The following is an 18,979-nucleotide window of genomic DNA, read 5'->3' as shown; positions in this document are numbered from 1 at the left end:
GGCCTACTGACAGCTTTAAAAACTATCTGAGTCAAACATTCGAAGATCAAAACCAAGTGATCAACACATACATATAAGTACAGTTTTAAGCTTTTATGTAAAATAGTTTATAAACTTTATTTCTGTAAAAACAGCTGAAATAGCTTTGTTAATATTTTACAAACATCAAATTAAAAACACATATTAATGTATGACATTCGCTTTACCTTATAAAATATTCACTTAAATTATTATTTAATAATTATAAGAATTAAAACATCTTATGCTGTTAAATAATACAATATAACATACCGTGTTACAGGGTTGTCACACACTCAGGATATACAGGATTTTTGGAAACAATTGAAAAACTCAGGATGACTAATAGAACTCAGGATAAATTGGGTATTAGAATATTTAAAAACTCAATATATTTCTTTTTACTTGAAGAGTGGCATGGCAATTGTTTATAATTTAATTTAAATAAAATTTAAGTGAATATTATATGTGGTCAATGTGTTTTTTATAGTAGATGATCTTTAGTATGTAATATAGTTTTATTTTGTGTAAAAACTGTTTTCTGAAGTAGTAAATATTTTTACTGTTGTAATTTAGTCATTAAGATTAAAGTATTTTGCTTAACATAAAGTAAATTTTTTTAAGTCAAATAAAAGCTTTGTTTTAACATCAAATATAATATTTTTTATTGCTAAAGACAACCTCTTAATTTTTAATATAATTTTTATAATTTCATTTGCTATAGTTATACACTTTTCTCCGCTTAAATTTTATATAAACTTATAACCAAGAAACTTTAACTTTAGTAGCTGGGTAGTTTTTTTCTACAATAAAAAGTTTTCTGTATACTAAACCTTTAAAACTTATAAAAAATAAATACAGGGATTGAGTTTTAATGATTAACTAGTTTTTTACATTAAAAATGAATATGCTTGGAGGCAGCATTGTGTCAAATGAAAGTTAGTGTTATCTATATAAAACTTTAAAAACTTGTAAACTTAGTTAAAATAAAAATTATCAAGTTGTTTAAATTATCATCTATTTAATAAAAAAACATTTAATTGTTTTATTATTTATTTAGTTTTTATTTAATTGACAGTTATTTTAAAAACAAATTATTTTTGTTTCTATTTTCAGATTTGAACCAAGCTGAGTTCTTAATGTCAGGCTTGAAACAGATTATTGAAAAGCAAAACTCAGAAAACCAAAATTTACAGAACAAAATTTTTAGTTTGGAAATGGAGAATAAAATGCTTGCTGATAAAAATAGTGAATTGTTGAAAGAAAATAAAAAGTAAGTGAAAAAATTTAACTTTAATATTTTGCTTTAAATAAATATTTTTTTATACAACATTAGTAGAATGTTATTAAAATGAATAAACAATGAAAAAGGTTAGTTAAGATTGTATTCATGATATAATAAAAAACCTTGATTTTTTGTATTGGTTACTTTTAAAATCAAATATTAATCAAAATTTTGAAATGGAGAATAAAAAAATGGCTGAAGAAAACATTAAATTAGAATATAAAACTGAGGCATTAGAAAAAGGCCTCATGTTAAAAAGTTCAGAGTAAGTACATGTTTTACAGTGTTTCTACAGGTTCTTACTTTATTCAAGACTTTATTGAAATTAAATGCTGTTGTTATAATAAAATTTAGAATTGGTACTGAATAGTTGATACAAAATATTTTAGTTAGTAAGAAACAGGGGTGAGTAGTCTAAAATTTAAGATCATCACAAATTACTTATTTTATTTTAAATAAATAATGTTTTATTTTCAACTGTACCCAAGTTATACTATTAAGCAGCTTTTAAAATTTATGTTTAAGGTAGTTTGCTTTTCTTAACACTTGCAACGACATAATCACTGTAATTAAAGCAGCTATTTTAAATTGAATAAATGAATATATTATAAAAAAAAATACTTGATAATAAACTTATGCAATTTAAGATAACTCAATCATCAAATTAAATCTTTATTTTAATTTCTTAGACTGAAAAATATCAGCAGATGTTTCCATTTGGATGAATTGACTGAAAAAGATGAAACACCACACAATAATAAGAATGGTAAAAAAAAATTTAAGGTTTCTTTTATAAATATATGCTTCTAAAAAATTTATTATTTGTAGATACCACAACAGAGTCACCAGAAATCATCTCTGCAAACTCATTGGTTGATGACTTGAATAACATCAAAGAAGAACCAGAAGATTTTCATGATTCTAATTTAAATCCATCAAAAGGGAATAAAGTTACATCTAAAAATGATTTGATTGATTTTTTTGATAAATCTCATGAGAACAGGACTGGTAAGTTTTAATTTTTACTTATTTAATTAGATTTTTATTTACACATTTACATTAACAGAAGCTGTGAACTCAAGTTTTAACAATCAAATTTTGAAAGCAAGTGACATAAAATCTACGCAAATTGAACTAGGTGAGTTGTTTACTGATGGTGAAAATTTTAACCTACGTGACAACATTTCAACTCAAGGAGTAAATAATGGTAAAAAAATGAAAATCCATTTTATAAATTAAATTAATACAACAATTATAAATATTTATGTCTTTAGAAAATTCAAAGTCCAACACTTTTTATACAAAAAATAACTTGATCTTTTGTATAAAAGCATTTTTTCAAGCCAGTTTTTATAGAATTCAAATTTTATAATATCATTTAACTTTTGAAATATTTTTTTTTTATAAAAAGTTTCTGGTACAAACGTATGGACGGCAAATTTTTTGATGTCAATTATCTCAGAAATTATAAAAATCAATAAAAATCTATCTCCTCCTTCATTTTCAAGCAGTTTTCTTCAAATTTTCTGGAAATGTTCCTTAACAAAAAAGAAAAAGACAATACTTATGAATTTTAATAACTTAAGAAAATATAAATTTTATGACAAAAAAAAAAAAAAGTGTTTTCATTTCAAAAATGTTTACTCAAAATTTTCTAAAGTAAGTTCAAAGTAACATTTTTTGATATGGCAAATAATTAGACTGTGAAAGTTTAAAGAAGATTGCTTGAAAAATGTAGGAGGAGATAGATTTTAAATAAAATACTTTTTTTTTGCTGTTTTAGTTTTCCCTTCCTATAAGAAACCTATTATGCAGCCCGACTTTGACTGGAAATATCTCAAAAATTTAATCAATTTTTTTAAAACGATGAATACATTTTGAAGCTTAGAAAAAACTCTTTAAAATAAGATTAACTTATAAAAAACATGGCATGCCCCCTTTGGCCTCATTATTTTATTTGAAGTTATGTCAAGAAGACCAAATCAGATACTAACTTTGCAAAGAACATTCACTAGTATAAGTATTTTTCTTATTTTTTACTAAGTAAGTACAGTTTTTGCTTATAATAAAAGGATTTGTAGTTTTATTATTTAAACTAATTTACTGTTTTTTTTTTGTTATAATGTTATAAAAAACCTAGAATTGTGATTAAACCATTAGTTTGACAACTTAGACAAAAAACAACTTGAAAAAACATAGAATTTAAGAATTTTTGAAAAAAAACTAGGAATTTTGAATAAAATTACAAAAAAACTGGAATTTTGATTATTTAATACATAAAATTAAAAATTTTTTAAATTAATATATTTTTTATTAACAGTTTATTAAATTGTAAATAAACTAATTTAACTAGTTAGTTAGTTTTTAGTGTGTTGATCTTGAGTATACTAAAAGTTGTTGATGTTATGTATAAGTATATAATTTTATATGTTATGCTTTGAACAAGTCAAATTTATGTTTTGATTTGAATTTTCTCTACTACTTTAAGTATAAGGGCATAAAGGGGGGGGGGTAAAACTTTTTTTTTCACAACTTGATCTTATTTTATCTAGTTTTTACTAAGCTACATGATGCTTCTTACAAATTTAAAAAATTCAAAACATTTTTTGAGATATAGCCGGTCAAATTAGGAGGCAACAATAGGTTCCTTATGGGAGGCAAACGTGGAATAACTAGAGATCACTAAAAATCTATCTCCTCCTAGGTTTTTTGAGATAACTACCTCTAAACTTTAGGAAATGTTCATTGATATATTTAGAAACTTCTGTTGTAAAAAACTTAAAACCGATTAAAAAGTAAAAACTTATATAAAAATATATAAAATAAAATAAAATTATATAAAAAATAAATAAAAAAACAGTCTTTTTTTGGTTTTTTGTTGTAAAACTTTATTTCTCAATTTTTATAAATTTTGTTCTAATGGAATTTTCTAAATATATCAAGGAACACTTCCTAAAGTTTTGAGGTAGTTTTATCTTAAAAGTGTAGGATAAGATAGATTTTAAGAGATTTCAAGTTTTTCCACATTTTAGATTGCTTCTTAAGGAACCTATTGTTGCCTCGAACTTTGACCAGCTATATCTCAAAAATAATTTTGAGTTTCTAAAATCTGTTAAAAGCATTTTGTAGCTTAGTAAAAACTATATAACATAAGATCAAAATGTGAAAAAAAAGTGTTTAACCCCCCATATGCCCACAATTTTTTATGCCATGGGTGTCATTTATCAAGTTTTACTGCTGATTTTTTTTTGCTGAGAGGTAATTTAGTTTCTTTTTTGTTGTAGAAGAAAATAAGTATTTGTAAACTAATTTTTAATAAATTTCAAAATTTGATGAATATTTATTATTGATTTTTAAAAACTTTTATGGTTGTTGAATAACAAGCAGCCTATTATATTAAACTACAAACTTTATTTTTTAGTCTGGTGTTTTTAAAAGAGATGATATTATTTAACTAATTATTAGAGTTCAATAGTATTATGTGATATTTACTTTTATTTAAAAAAATATTTACATTTATAATATTAAAAAGTTATGTTTGTAAATAAAAAATTAGCAGTATCAACAGTCAGAAATTGAATAAAAATTAAAGAAGTTGACAAAAGTTTGTTTTTGACATCATTTATTTAAAAACTTTTATAATCATTTTTGAAAACAGGAATTATAACATGAAAATTTGATATTTTTCGTTTAAAAAAATAAACCTATAATTGATATTATTAATTTTTTTTCACCTATTTTTACTTGTACAAGTTTTAGTTCTGGTCTTTTAGAGATGTAACTATTAAAAAAATATTGAAAAATGTTTAAAAGTGAGGTTTTTTTTTATTTGTAAATTGTTAAATTTTTAAATAAAAGTATTGTAATATTGTATTTTAATAGTAAGTTATAAGTTTAAAACGGCATTATTTTTTTTAACTAAGAAATATTTATTTATCTTTATCTCTTTTGTGAAAGTAGTATTTAAATGGCAGCTTTATTATTTATGACTAATTCTGATAACTTTTCATACAATTTTTACTAACAGCAAAATTATCTTCAATTCAGGGTGGCCACTAAACCTGTATTTCTGGAAAAAACTGTAATTTGCTAGATGTTGAACAAATAAAACACTTGAAAAAAGCTAGAATTTTGAACAAAAATTACTAAAAAACCTGGAATTTTCAACATTTTTTACATTTTAGTTTTTCAACAACTCAAAAAATATGCCATATAGACATATATTTTTGTCATCATCAATTTTTTATTATTACAAAGTAGCTTTACGTTATCCTTTCAAAATTGTTATACTATTCAAGCCAATTTTTAACCTTAAACCTAATAGAATTTTAAAAACCAGAAGATGTTTTGTAAGCCTTAAGAAAATTTGCTAATAACCAGTGACTACCCTGTCAATAAATTGTAATATCACACACTTTAAAAGTTTGTATGTTAAATACACAATTAGTAATGTTTTCAGCATATATTTGGTTTAATAACATAGTTTTTGACTAATACAAAAAAAAAGTAAAGGTTAATTTAAACACGATTTATTTTAACTTTAAACTTTATTTTTCAAATAGCTTCGTAAAACAATTTTTTTGTAAGTGATTTATTTTTAGTTGTAGAATAGTCTTTTATTTATATACTTTAAAAACATTAATAAAAACCAAATACTACTTTAACAAGCAACCACATTTAATGAAGTTTATCTGCACAAGTCATAATAGTCTTGAGGTCTTTGTTTTTATTTACTTGCACGATTCGATTTTTTTTTAACAAACAGGTAAATCGAGAGAAGAAAGTTGTGATATTTTAGATAATGATTTGGTACCTGAATCTTTGCAATTAGATCAACACTCTAGCTTTAATAATGAAAGTAAGTGTTTTTGTACAGTTATCATGGTAAATGTTTTTTTTGAATGAACTTTTAAAAGTAGTATTTGCATATTAATGTTATAAATATGACTTTAATAGCTTTAGTAAACAAGTTTAAGTTTCCTTTTTAATATATATATAGTAAGTTAAAATTTTAGAATTCATAGTTGTTGTAGTCAAATTACTGCTTGTTTTTTATGATCATTTTATATAGTTTAGTAAATAATTTTTTCTATGGACACTTTATATTTTGGACTTTTAATAAATTAAAGCTTATAATGTAGCTAAAAAAACTTATGTGTTTATAAACTTTATTTAATAAATAGTTAGTTGGGGTTAATTCATCGCTTATTTATTTGTTTTGTCAAACATATAATCTTTTAAATTTTATTGAGAAATTGAAATGCATGAGTTAGTTTACACTTGAAAATTTGACTTAATATCTCTAAAGATTACTTTTAAAAAAGTTTATATGTTCAGTTTATACATTTTAATAACTCTTGATAACTTAATAATTTGATGTTGTTGATGTTGTTAGTATTTTGTTTTAAAGTATTCTTTTTTCTAAGTTGTTTGTTGTGCTATTAATAAGTTACTTGAAATTTAGGGTAAATAATTTATCAAAGGTTTATAAATATCATTGAAATAAATACATCATGTTAAAAAAATCACAACAAATCAAAAATTATTTCAAGTTTACACAAGTTTTTTAACTAAAATACATTACAATGAAACAAGTGTATTGATTTATACAGGGTTGCCTCTTTACCTGGAAACCTGGAAAAGCCTTGAAAAACCTGGAATTCAACATTTTAGGCAAAAATAACCTGGAAAAACCTGGAATTTTGATCATTAAACCTAGAAAAACCTGGAATTTTAAATAATTATAACATTTTTAGTACTAAAATTTCAGTTTGACACAAAAAATCTATCATATAAATAAGATTTTTGTCTACATCAAAAAATATTTTTATTAAAAAACACATTTTAAGTAACTTTACAGCATCTTTAAAATGTTTTTGTACAATTTAACACAGTTTCTTTTATAGAAATTAATTTAAAACTAAAAATAGACCCAAAAATGTTTACTTTAAAAAACCTGGAAAAAATTTGAAAAACCTGGAAAAATTTTTGAAAAAACAAGTGGCAACCCTGTTTATATCTCCCATGTATTTTGTTTTGGTGTAAAGCAAACGCGTACTTTAAGGCCATAGGGGGGGGTAGAAGCCATTTTTTGACCAAAAATAACATATAGACTTATATTATAGTAAATTTCTTAATCTTTCAGATGCTTTTTTTAGATTTTAAAAATATTAAGTAACTTTTTTTTTATGACCGGTTATATTAAAGGGTTGTCTTTATAAAGGGTATATAAAGGGTAACTTTAAAGCCGTTTTTCTCGAGTTTTTAAAAACGGGCTTTAAAATCTATCTTCTCTTTCATTTTTCAAGCAATCTTCTTCAAATTTTCAGGAAATGTTCCTTACATTATGAGAAAAAAACGTTATTTGTGAATTTTAATAATTTTAAAAAATAAAAATTTTATGACAAAAATTAAAAAAAAAAAAGTGATTTTTTATCAAAAAATTTTTTTTTTTTCAAAAAAAAGGTATTTTTACTTAAAATTTTTTAAAGTCACAAATAACGTTTTTTTGTTATTGTATAAAGAATAGACTGTAAAAGTTTGAAGAAGATTGCTTAAAAAATGAAGGAGGAGATAGATTTTGAATGCATTAGTCTTTTTTCGCCGTTTTAGTTTTTCCTTCCCCATAAGGAACCTGTTATGCGGCCCGACTTTGGCCGGTCATATCTCAAAAACTAATTCGAATTTTTAAAAACGGTAAAAAGCAACTTGAAGCTTAGTAAAAGCTCTATAAAATAAGATCAACTTGTAAAAAACATGGCTTACCCCCCCCTATGGCCTTAAACTTGATCTATCAAGTCTTTCTCAGAATAAAGTGTTTATTGTGTAAGTTTGCTGGTCTGCTTTTTTTTTATTTAAATATCAAGCTTTTTAATCCAAAATTTCAACTAAACACCATATAATCTATTTATGCATTGTGGTTTTAATTTATTTTTTGAACTTGTTAACGACGTTTATGACGATAGCTCATGGGTAAACATTAAAGTTGAAACGTCATAAGAAACCATTTGTTTTTATTTCAAGAAAAAGTTAACTTTGTATGCTGTAGTAATATATGTATTTATTTGCTTTCAGACAGTAGTTCGGCGCTTAAGAGAATTGATTCTTCAGTCTGTGAGAAGAATTTTTCAATTAGAAAATCTTTTTGCAGCAACAAAAAAGTCCATGATAAATCTAATCAATGTGAAGTATGTCTGAAGTGTTATGGAACCCCATCAGCTCTCAAGAGACACATGAGAACTCACACGGGAGAAAAACCCTACGTTTGTTCAACTTGTGATAAAAGCTTTGCTTACAAACACCTTTTACAAAGACATCATGTAACTCACAGTGATGAGAGAAATTTCAAGTGCAAGATATGCCCGGATGACAGATATTTTAAAACAAAAAATCAACTGAGTCAGCACATGGTTTATCATTGTGAACCAAAACACTCTTGCTTGCGCTGTAGCAAGAAATTTCATTCTTCTTCAGATTTCAAGCGACATATGAAATATCACTTTGAACCGACTTATCTGTTTAAAATGAACTGTACTGTATGAAAAAAAAAAACATATTTTAGGACTTTGACTCTTATACTATATATTATGAAGTTCATGATAATAATCAAAAAAAAAGTTTCCCAAAATTATTGATCTTTGTATAAAATTAAGTTTAATAATTTTTTTTTGTATTGTTTTCTTGGAATTTGTGAAGTGTAGTTTGGTTGTTTTTTTTTTTGATCTTAAAAGTAAGTTTTTTAATGAAAAGTATAAAGAGCTTAGTTTTTTTTCATAAAATTTTAGAAAAACCTTTTTTTTTTTTGGTTAAGTTTTGAACGAAAGTCTCTAAAAACCTGGAAAAGCCATTAATTTTAGACAATTTTACATGTTTATTATTATAATAGTTACACAAATATTTTACAAAAAACGTTTTATTTTTAATTATTTTATTTACTCTCCCTTTGCGAACTTTAGATATTAACCCTGAGTTTATAATTTATTGATGTATAAAAATTTTTCAAACAATTCGTTATGTTACTAAATTTTACTTAGTTTAAGGTACTCTTACAGGAAATTTAATGATTAATAAAACAAGTTGAAAATGGACAAACAAGAAAAAAGCAAGGTGTTTAAAGAAAGTTAGTTTTATTTTTACAATATACTGAAATTTTGTAAATTTTGTCATATATCTTTAATAATTGGTTTTACCATAATTTTTATCATTAAAACTTTGAAAATCCATAGATTTTTAATTAAAAAAAATTAAAATTTATTCTTACTTGAAATTTTAAAGTATAAACTTTTATACAACTTGTTTAGAATTTGTTTGTTAGGTTTCATAAAACATATCTTAAAATTGATGTGCAGAGAAAAAGTTTTTTATTATCAATGTGTGAAAAATTAAAAAATAAATATACCAAAAAAAGATTTACTCTTTGTTTTTCTAATACAGATGTAAAATTTTCAAAAAAAAAACTCTTGTATCTTTATTAATAGTGATAAAGAAGCATTCAAAAATATTTATAATTAAAGCATTTTGGTTGTAGAATAATATATATAATATTAAAAAAATGTTAATAAAAGTAAAAATTGTCATACATTAATTTAATTCTATTTTAGTAAAAATGACACTTAGGTATTAAAAACGTTGACTAAAATAGAAAATAAATATAATTTATAACAACATTTTTATTTTAGTTACTTGTTTCAAATATTACTTTCATAGATCTTTATTATTTCAATTATCAAAAACATTTTTGAGTTTTTGAAAGTAGTTACAGGTACATAAACTGTAAATTAAGACTTGAAGTTAAATTAGGTTGAAAAACAGTCTTACCTTCTTACGTTTAATATTATATTTTTAATGAATTCAAAATGATTAACTTCTAATTATTGTTGTACTTTTTAGATTTAAATCAAGCTAAATTCTTGATGTCTTGCTTCAAACAGCTTGTTGAAAAGCAAAACTCAGAAAATCAAAACTTACAAGACAAGAATTGCAGTTTGGAAAGGGAAAATAAAATTCTTGCTGATAAAAATGCTGAGTTGTTGGAACAAATAAAGAAGTAAGAGAATTTATTTAAATCAAAAATTAAGTTAAAAGGACAATTTTTTAAATGAATACTTATTTTATAAAACAAATTGTAAAAAGTTAAATAAGTAAACAATGAATAAGCTTAATTGAAAAAAAAAAATTGTTTACGCTTACTTTCATACAACTCCAATACACAGCTGTTTATCTTTTTTAAAATGTTTAAAAAATATACTATATTTATTACTAGTGCCTAGTAGTTATTTATCAGTAAATCTAAACTGTATTTATAGTTTATTGCTTGCTTTAGTAGTGAACAAGTTTAATATACATTGATATTTTTTGAAAGTTAATAATCTTTAAAACAAATTAATTTTACAAATCTAAAATTAAGATAACTTTGAAATTGAAAGTTTAACATTGGTTAAGGCACATAATAAATTAGTAGATAAAATTAAGTTATTAGAAAAATCACAAGCTAAAAATTTCAGAGTTAGTTTTCCTACAGTTTGTTACTTATCTCTAGATGTTGTTAAAATTTAACTATACTCTGTATTATAATGTTGTTATTACAAAAAAATGTTTAATTCATATAAAATATAACACTCGCTGTAAAGCTTATTTTTATTGGTAATAAGCAGAATAGAGCTGTCAAACAGAATCCAAAGCAATTATCAACTAGCTGAAGTATATTTATAATTCATAATTAGTATTTTTATTTAAATTTAAAAAAAATTCAAAGCTCCCTATGAAATTATTGCTGTAAGAAAGCTTAAATTACAAATTTAGTAATTAATTTAGTATTGAAAATAAATTATATTGTTATGAAAAACTTTTGATAACAAAGTATGCAGTTAAAAAATATCACTGTAATTATAAATTCTAATTTTATACATTAATATAATTTATTTTAGATTGCAAAGAAACTATAGACTTTCATTTGTTGATCAAGTAACTGAAAAAGATGCAACATTAAACAATATCAGGAATGGTAATAGTAACTTTTTTTGTATAGATTTAATGATTCATACTTTTTTCATAAAATAAAGTTTCACTTAATTATTATATTACTTAAAGTAAAACTAATGAGACCCTTACTCTCTTAGTTATAAAAAATATCTGAAAATTAAACGAAACGTATATATAAACAATAATACATCTAGTTTTGTGTATAGGGTTGCCAGAAAACCTTTAGTTATGGAAAAATCTGAAATTAAGAAATTAAACTAAAATCCTGGAATTTTAAAACAATCACTAAAAAACCTGAAAATTTTACCAATTTTTACATGTAAAGTAATTAAATTTCATCCTAAAACAAAAAATCTTTTACATAGATAATGAATTTTTGACATCATTAACAATTTTTGTTACAAACACACATTTAAAGAACCCTTAAAGTATCTTTTTAATGTCGTTGTACTATTTAAGACTATTTTTTACCCAAAAATTAATTCTAAAATGAAAATAGACACAAAAATTCGTACTTTTAGAAACATGGAAGAAATTTCTCTAAAATTTTTTTCAACCCTGTACATAATAAATTTTATAAACATAGATGTATGCCCGCATAACTACAAGTTTTGACACCACAACAGATTCACCAGAAGTCATCTCTGATAATGCATTTGTTCATGACTTGAATGAAGTCAAAGTAGAACCAGACGGTTTTTATGATTCTCATCGAAATCCATCAAAAGGAAATGAGGTTTCATTAAATAATTCTGATTTTCTTCAATGTTTTGACAAATATCCAGAGAACAGGACTGGTGAGTTTTAAAGCGTTATTTGAAAGTTTTACTTAAGGCCATATAGAAGGGAATATATTTTTTTTAGTTAGACTTATTATTTCCATAAATATTAACCAATCTGTTTATGTTTACTGTATAAAAAAATTCAAGATAAAACAGATCAAATTTAAAAGGTTAAATTGTTACAATAAAAATATTAAATTTAACTAGAAATATATCATTTACTTTAATTTTTGAGTAATGTTTATAAGCTTTTAAAGTATTATAAAAAAAGGTAAATCGTGTGAAACACATATTTCTGGTTATATGTTTATTTTATTATAAAGATTTAACATTTTAAATTTGATCTCTTTTATCTTGAAAAACGATTTTTTTCTTGAAAATTTTAAGTAAAGTAATTTGAAATAAGGAGAAGGTACACTTTTAGTAGATCTTTCAAAATTTGGAGAAAATTTGCCATGAAATTCTTAATGCTTTACATTCTTATTGTTTTTTTTAACTGGGTATGCCTAAAAAGCTAGTTGGTTTGTTTTGTTTCATAAAAAAATTAATAATCTTTAAAATAAGAGCCAATGTTAATTTCTGTAATATAAACTTTACACGCCCCTATAGCCGCAAATTATTTAAAAGTTAATTTCAACATATACACAACTAGAAGCTGGAAACTCAAATTTTAACAACCATGCTTCGGATACAAGTGATGTCGAATCGATGCAAACTGAACCAGATCAGTTGTTTACCAATGAAGAAAATTCAAATAAGAGAAACAACAATTCAAGACAAGGTGTGTTTAAAAGTTAAATTTAAGACTTTTACTTATTTGAAATAGAATCTTTTATATCTCTTAAATGTATTATACTAGCGTTCTTATTTTAAGATATTTTGAGTTAACTACTCTAGCTTTGAAATAGCAAAACTTAATGTAAAAGCTCCAATCAAAGTTGGTATATATAAATAAACTTTTATGTACTGAGAAATATTGTACCAAAAACTTAAATAAAATGATCACTTTACAGGGATTGAAAAAACCAGAGCTAACATCCACATAAATTATGGAGATTGTTGTCAAAGTTCTGAGAAAAATCAATCAGATAACTATATAGAAATAAAAGCTGAAGGTAAATGATTTAAGCAGTGTTTACTTTTACTTTTATGATTTTTTTAACAAGTAAACAAACAAACTATAAAAAAGTAACTTTTAAACCTAACACTTTTGTAAAACCTGTTAAGCCACAGAACTGCCTACTAATCAGCTATTTCAACACTCATTAAGTTCTAAGAAAACTAAATAAATTTTGTTTTTAATTATCAAATTGTTTTCATGCTAAATGAATTAACAGATGATTACTCGAAAAACCTCAATCAAAACTCAAATGAAGACAAATTAACAAAAAATGAACCTGTAAATACTGAAAATTTAAGCTTGCATTCTGATGGTGAAGTTTCAACTACAGTTGACAACAGCTCAACAGAATCTGCTAAAAAAAGTAAATATTTAATATTTTTTGTTTGGTTATTCACCAATTAGTTAATATGTTTTAAAAATAACTTATGTGTTTTAGAAACTGAGTTAATTTGAAATAGTTTTGAGCTTTTTTTTATTAAATGTTTCTTTTGCTTTATTTGCCTTTTGTTGTTTTCTATCAATAAATGTTTTGAAAAATTTGTCATCTTATATATAAACTTTATTATTCAGCATAGTTAGATTCCTCCACAATAGTAGAAATATGTATATAGTATTAGCTTTTCTTTTACTTTTACTTCTTAACATGTTGTCTTCTCTTTTTTACATGTTTTTATAAAAAATAAATTAATATATATACAAAACCAAGTTAAAATATTGTATAACGTACTTACTATACATCAACTTATTTAGCTTGGTGAGTTATACGTTTTTTTTTTTTAAATCTAGGATTTTAAACAAATTTAAATAAATGTAAAGTTTTAACAGTTATTTTAGATGTATTGTACGAAAAAAATTGCCGCTTTTTAAAATATTTATTAAAATGAACAGTAATATAAGTTTAAAACTTTCGCATAAGTACAAATTTTAAGAGTCACTTTGAGAAAAATGATGAAGCTTAACTAATTGGCTTAAATTGTGCAAACAGTCATTGGAACTTTATGTTTAACGAAATAGTTTTGCTGCTATAAAAAACTATGTTTTTAGTTTAACTTTTATCAGAAAAATCTAATTAAGTTTCCAAACAGTAGAAAAAAAAATCCGAACATTTAACTTTTGCATTTGAATTAAAAAAATATTAATTTTTGTTTATATTATTGTTTAAAATTTTTTTTTTCTCATATTTGATTTTATTTGTTTAAATTTAAACCAGTTATTTTAAATCGTTTGTATTTTAATTCTTTTATCTTTCAAGTCGTTTAGTACTTTTTTATATCTTACACTGTATAGGTCTTGATTTGATTTTATAGAATGTATTTTTTTGTGGTTTGTATAAACGTTTTAACTACTAATTTTTTTTTTACATGATCTTTTTTCTTTTTTCGTTTAAAAGATATGTTGCATTGTACATTAAACAGTTATAAGTTCAGAACAAAAAGTTTCTTAAAATAATTAAGTTTGTTGTTGTTATTTACAACCACCGACATTAAATGTCTGAAGTTTTTAATGAATATATTTAAAAATTTGTGCATATAGCAATAAATACAAAAAACTCTTTACAAAATATATTTTAGTTCTTATACCTGCTAAATTGCTGACATAACTTGAAGTTACATGCAATTTGTTTTATTTTAATTGAAACTGATAGTTGTGTTTTTAATATTAAAAACTGAAGTTAAGGAAAGGTAACATTTAACAATATATGAATTCATCGAAATAAAGCTGTTAATTTAGATTTTGATAAAAACGATTAGGTAAAACATGTTATTTTATTAATATCTGTTTATAAGTTTGGACATTATAGAATTTTAAATATTAATAATATTTCTTAATCAACTTTTACAATTTAATATTTAGTTAGCTAATCTTTTTAATGTTTGTTATTGTACACTAGCCTAAGTAAAGTGAAATAGTTTGTGTTTAATTTAAGTATTTTATACATCTAAAATATTGATATGTTTAAGAAATTTCGAATATTATATTTATTAATTTATATTTTAATTACAGAAAAAAACAACTACTTGAACAAACTTCTATAAATAATAAAATTTGTCTCTACAAGTTATAAGAGTCTTCAGATTAAAAATTTTTATTTACATAATTTATATTTTACCTAATTAACAGATAAATCAAGTGAACAAAGTTCTGTTGATTTAGATGAAGATTTTGTACCTGAGTCTTTGCATTCAGATCAACCTTCTATCTCTAATAATAAAAGTTAGTTATTTTGTATAATAATTAAGGTAAATGATCTTTGTTTTTCTTAAAGAACCTGAAAAAAATATTTTTTTGTTTAAGAGTGTTTGTTATAAGTTAAATTTAATTTTTCTATTTAAACTATTTTTCTATACTATTTATATATGCATATGAACTGAGTAACATTTTTTAAACATTAAATAAAAAATAATGTTGCATAACTGAATAAAAAGAAATTTTTGTTTCGACTTCATGATTTTAAATTTGAATGAACTAGTTTTTTAGATATAGTAACAAAACTTATTATTTGTTATCTAACTTGTTATTTAATAAATAGGAAGTTGGATTAAATCATTGGTTGTTTATTTGTTTTGGCAAACATATAACTTATTTTTTATCGAGGGATTTAAATGTATTAGTAAGTGTACATTTAAAAAGGTTGACTTGAAGTTTTCTTATCAACTTCATTCTAATATATAAATGTAATCCAATGTTATAAATTCAATCCAATATATAAACTCTAAACAGTTTATATGAATGGCAGTTTTTGTTGTGTGTTTAAATAGTTACTAGTTTTAGCTACAAATTTTAATTAAATTTCAAATGTAATAAAAATACAAGTTTTAAGGGCATAGGAGGGTTAACTTCCTTTTTTGGTTTTTAATCTTAATTTATATAGTTTTTACTAAGCTACAAAATGCTTTTTAAGGATTTAAACAATTCAAAAAGATTTTTGAGATATAGCCGGTAAAAGTCGGAGCAAACAATAGGATCTTTATGGGAGGCGCAAACTAAAACAGCAAAAAAAGACTATTTCACTAAAAATCTATCTTCTCCTACGTTTTTTAAATAACTACCTCAAATTTTCAGGAAATGTTCCTTGATAAATAAAAAAAAATTTTTGAAAGAATTTTTGAAAAATTAAAAATGATATTTTTTTATAAAAAATAAGCAAAAGAAAACAGTTTTTTTTAGTTTTTTTCTGTTATAAAATTTTTATTTTTTAATTTTTTTAAATTCTGTTCTGACCAGAATTTTTTTAAATATTGCAAGGAACATTTCCTAAAATTTTGAGGTAGTTATCTCAAAAAACGTAAGAGAAGATAGACTTTTAGTGATTTCTAGTTATTTACCGGTTAAGTTTGCGCCTCCCATAAGTACCTATTGTTGCCTCCAACTTTGACCGGCTTTATCTCAAAAATTTTTTTGAATTTTAAATCTGTAAAAAGCATCTTGTAGCTTAGTAAAAACTATATAAGATAAGATCAAAAACCAAAAAAGGGTGTTTACCCCCCCCCCCCCCCCCTTAAACCTATGCCCTTAAAGTTTCAAAATTCACAAAACATCAATGTTTTTTTTTAATTTTGAACATGTTTTTCAACTGATATACATTACAAAGGAACAAAGTATGTTGCTTCATATCTCACTTATTTTTTAGTATAAAACAAACAATTGTTTTCACGGTCGTCGTATTTAAAACTAAATTTATCAAATATTCCTCTGAATAAACTTATGTTTTTGTCAAAACATACTGATCTGATTTGCTTATAAACATCAAGCTTTTAACACTAAAATTTCTACAAAATATTAAATATATTGTAATACTTACTTATATACTTATAAAAATATATATTTTCATTGTATATACAATGATTTTAATTGAAAGTTTTATTTTTCTAGAGGCGTTTATGACGATAGTTTGTAGATAAACATTGAAATTAAAACGTACGTTAAAACTATTTTTTAACTCGACAGTAAGTTATTTTTGTTTGTGGTAATGATAATATATTTACTTTCAGACAGTAGTTCGACGCTCAAAAGAAATGAAAAGCAATTCAATTGCTCTGTTTGTATGAAGAAATTTTGTAACAGAAATTCATTATGGAGTCACAAAAAAGTCCACGATAAATCTCATCAGTGTGAAGTTTGCCTGAAGTGTTTCACAAGTAAAGCGAATCTCAAAATTCATATGAGAACGCACACTGGAGAAAAGCCGTACGTATGTTCTATTTGTGAAAAGCAATTTGCTACAAATCAACATCTTATTGCTCACATAAGAACTCACACTGGAGAAAAACCCTACGTGTGTTCTACTTGTGATAAAAGATTTGCTACTGGGCATACTTTAAAACAACATCTGGCAACTCACAGTGATGAGAGAAAATTCAAGTGTGAGATATGTCCTGACGATAGAAGTTTTAAAACTAAAAGTCAACTGAGCAATCATATGTGTTACCATTATGAACCGAAACACTCTTGCTTGCAATGTAACAAGAAGTTTTACACTTCAACACATTTGAAAGAACACATGAGGACTCATCAAGAACCAACTTATCGCTGCGCAAAATGTGGTAGAAAATTTCGCACATTAGAAGGTTTGAACAGTCATGAAAAAAGAAAAAAAGAATGCTAGTCGTAATTTGGTTCATCTAGTTTTCAAATAATTTATTTTCGAACTTAGTTACTTTGGAAAATTGAAAACTTTTTTTTAATTATGAAGTATGTGGAGAAAATTAAGTCTTTTAAGCTAATACTTCATTTAGTGATGTTATGAAACTTTTATTAAAAAGTTTTTAAATGTATAAAATTCTATTATTTGCGCAATTTTTAGTTTTTTAGAATTTTTTTTTTACCTTATACAATCAAATAACTTAAATTATAAAAAGTTAATTTTATAAAATAACTAAATTTTTTTTTAGTTGATGATGTGGGTTTTTAATGATACTATAATATGCTTATTTTATTTTGAAAATGTCTTTTTTTTTTGAATACATTTTTCTAAATATGTTGTGGTTTTGTATTCAGCATATTTTTAAACTACTGCTTTTTGTATTAGAGTTTTTTTTAATAATTAGTTAACTTATTTATTTACGACTCTGCTCTAAATTCAGAGTAAATTGTAGTACATCGTTTTAAAGTTTGTGTTGTGATAACCATTATTAAGCTTTTCTAAACGCAATCCTTTAAAAAGTATAACAATTAAGAAGAATTTATTTTTAAAGTTTGTCAAATGATAGTTCAAACAAAAAACTTGAATTGCTATAAAAAAAATTCTTAATAAATACTTATAAGGAATAGTTGAATTGTATTGTACAACATTTTTGTTTTAATTTTTGTATTAATGTTAGTTTGGTATTTCAAAACGAGTTGTAAATTTACTCTTGAACAACATTTTTTATAGAAAACTTATTGTTGCTAAATTTTATGCAAACAACTTTATTTACGAACCAGTTTAAAAAAATAAAGATTTTTCTGTTTTTTAACAAAATCTTAATTGATTTTTAAACGTCAAACTTTTTTTCAGTTATTATTACTTAGATACTAACACGGGTGCGATTTTTATTCTTTACTTTTATCGTGTAACTGATCGTTTGTTTTTTCTTTGATTTTAATAGTGTTGAAAAAAAAACATCTTACTTGAAAAAATAAAATATACAGTATCACATTAAAGAGATATATACAATGATGTTTATCCATTTTTTTAACTCGCTTTTACTTTTGACTAGTGACCACTAATGTCAAATACTAGTTGTAGTAAACTTTGTACATTGCTAACAGCCATGTTATGTTAAAAATTGTCTGTCTTTTTCATTACGC

At 23.6% G+C, this 18,979-nt stretch overlaps 1 protein-coding gene across 1 annotated transcript; it reads left to right on the top strand.

Annotated features, from left to right (window-relative positions):
* Positions 1-877: 877 nt before the first annotated feature.
* LOC145843157 (uncharacterized) lies at positions 878-17,795 on the top strand. The gene is made up of 15 exons (XM_082950619.1): positions 878-956; positions 1,135-1,291; positions 1,993-2,069; positions 2,132-2,311; positions 2,370-2,441; positions 6,069-6,161; positions 8,378-8,565; positions 10,234-10,349; positions 11,230-11,306; positions 11,911-12,081; positions 12,719-12,847; positions 13,080-13,181; positions 13,404-13,550; positions 15,311-15,403; positions 17,182-17,795. Exons 1-15 carry the CDS (start codon positions 920-922, stop codon positions 17,793-17,795), a joined length of 2,253 nt encoding a protein of 750 aa, XP_082806745.1. The 5' UTR covers positions 878-919.
* Positions 17,796-18,979: the final 1,184 nt, after the last annotated feature.

This window comes from Thalia democratica, chromosome 8 (genome assembly GCF_965202585.1).
Source record: "Thalia democratica chromosome 8, ktThaDemo2.hap1.1, whole genome shotgun sequence".
Classification (NCBI taxonomy): domain Eukaryota; kingdom Metazoa; phylum Chordata; class Thaliacea; order Salpida; family Salpidae; genus Thalia; species Thalia democratica.
Note: the sequence above shows the minus strand (reverse complement) of the source record. Positions and strands in the feature narration are given on the sequence as shown.

Excerpts from the sequence above, each read along its gene's own strand:
- LOC145843157 (XM_082950619.1), top strand. The coding sequence starts at position 920 with ATGAATATGCTTGGAGGCAGCATTGTGTCAAATGAAA. Across the intron at positions 1,292-1,992 it reads TTGTTGAAAGAAAATAAAAA|ACTGAAAAATATCAGCAGAT; the intron begins GTAAGTGAAAAA and ends TTAATTTCTTAG. Across the intron at positions 2,312-2,369 it reads ATCTCATGAGAACAGGACTG|AAGCTGTGAACTCAAGTTTT; the intron begins GTAAGTTTTAAT and ends TTACATTAACAG.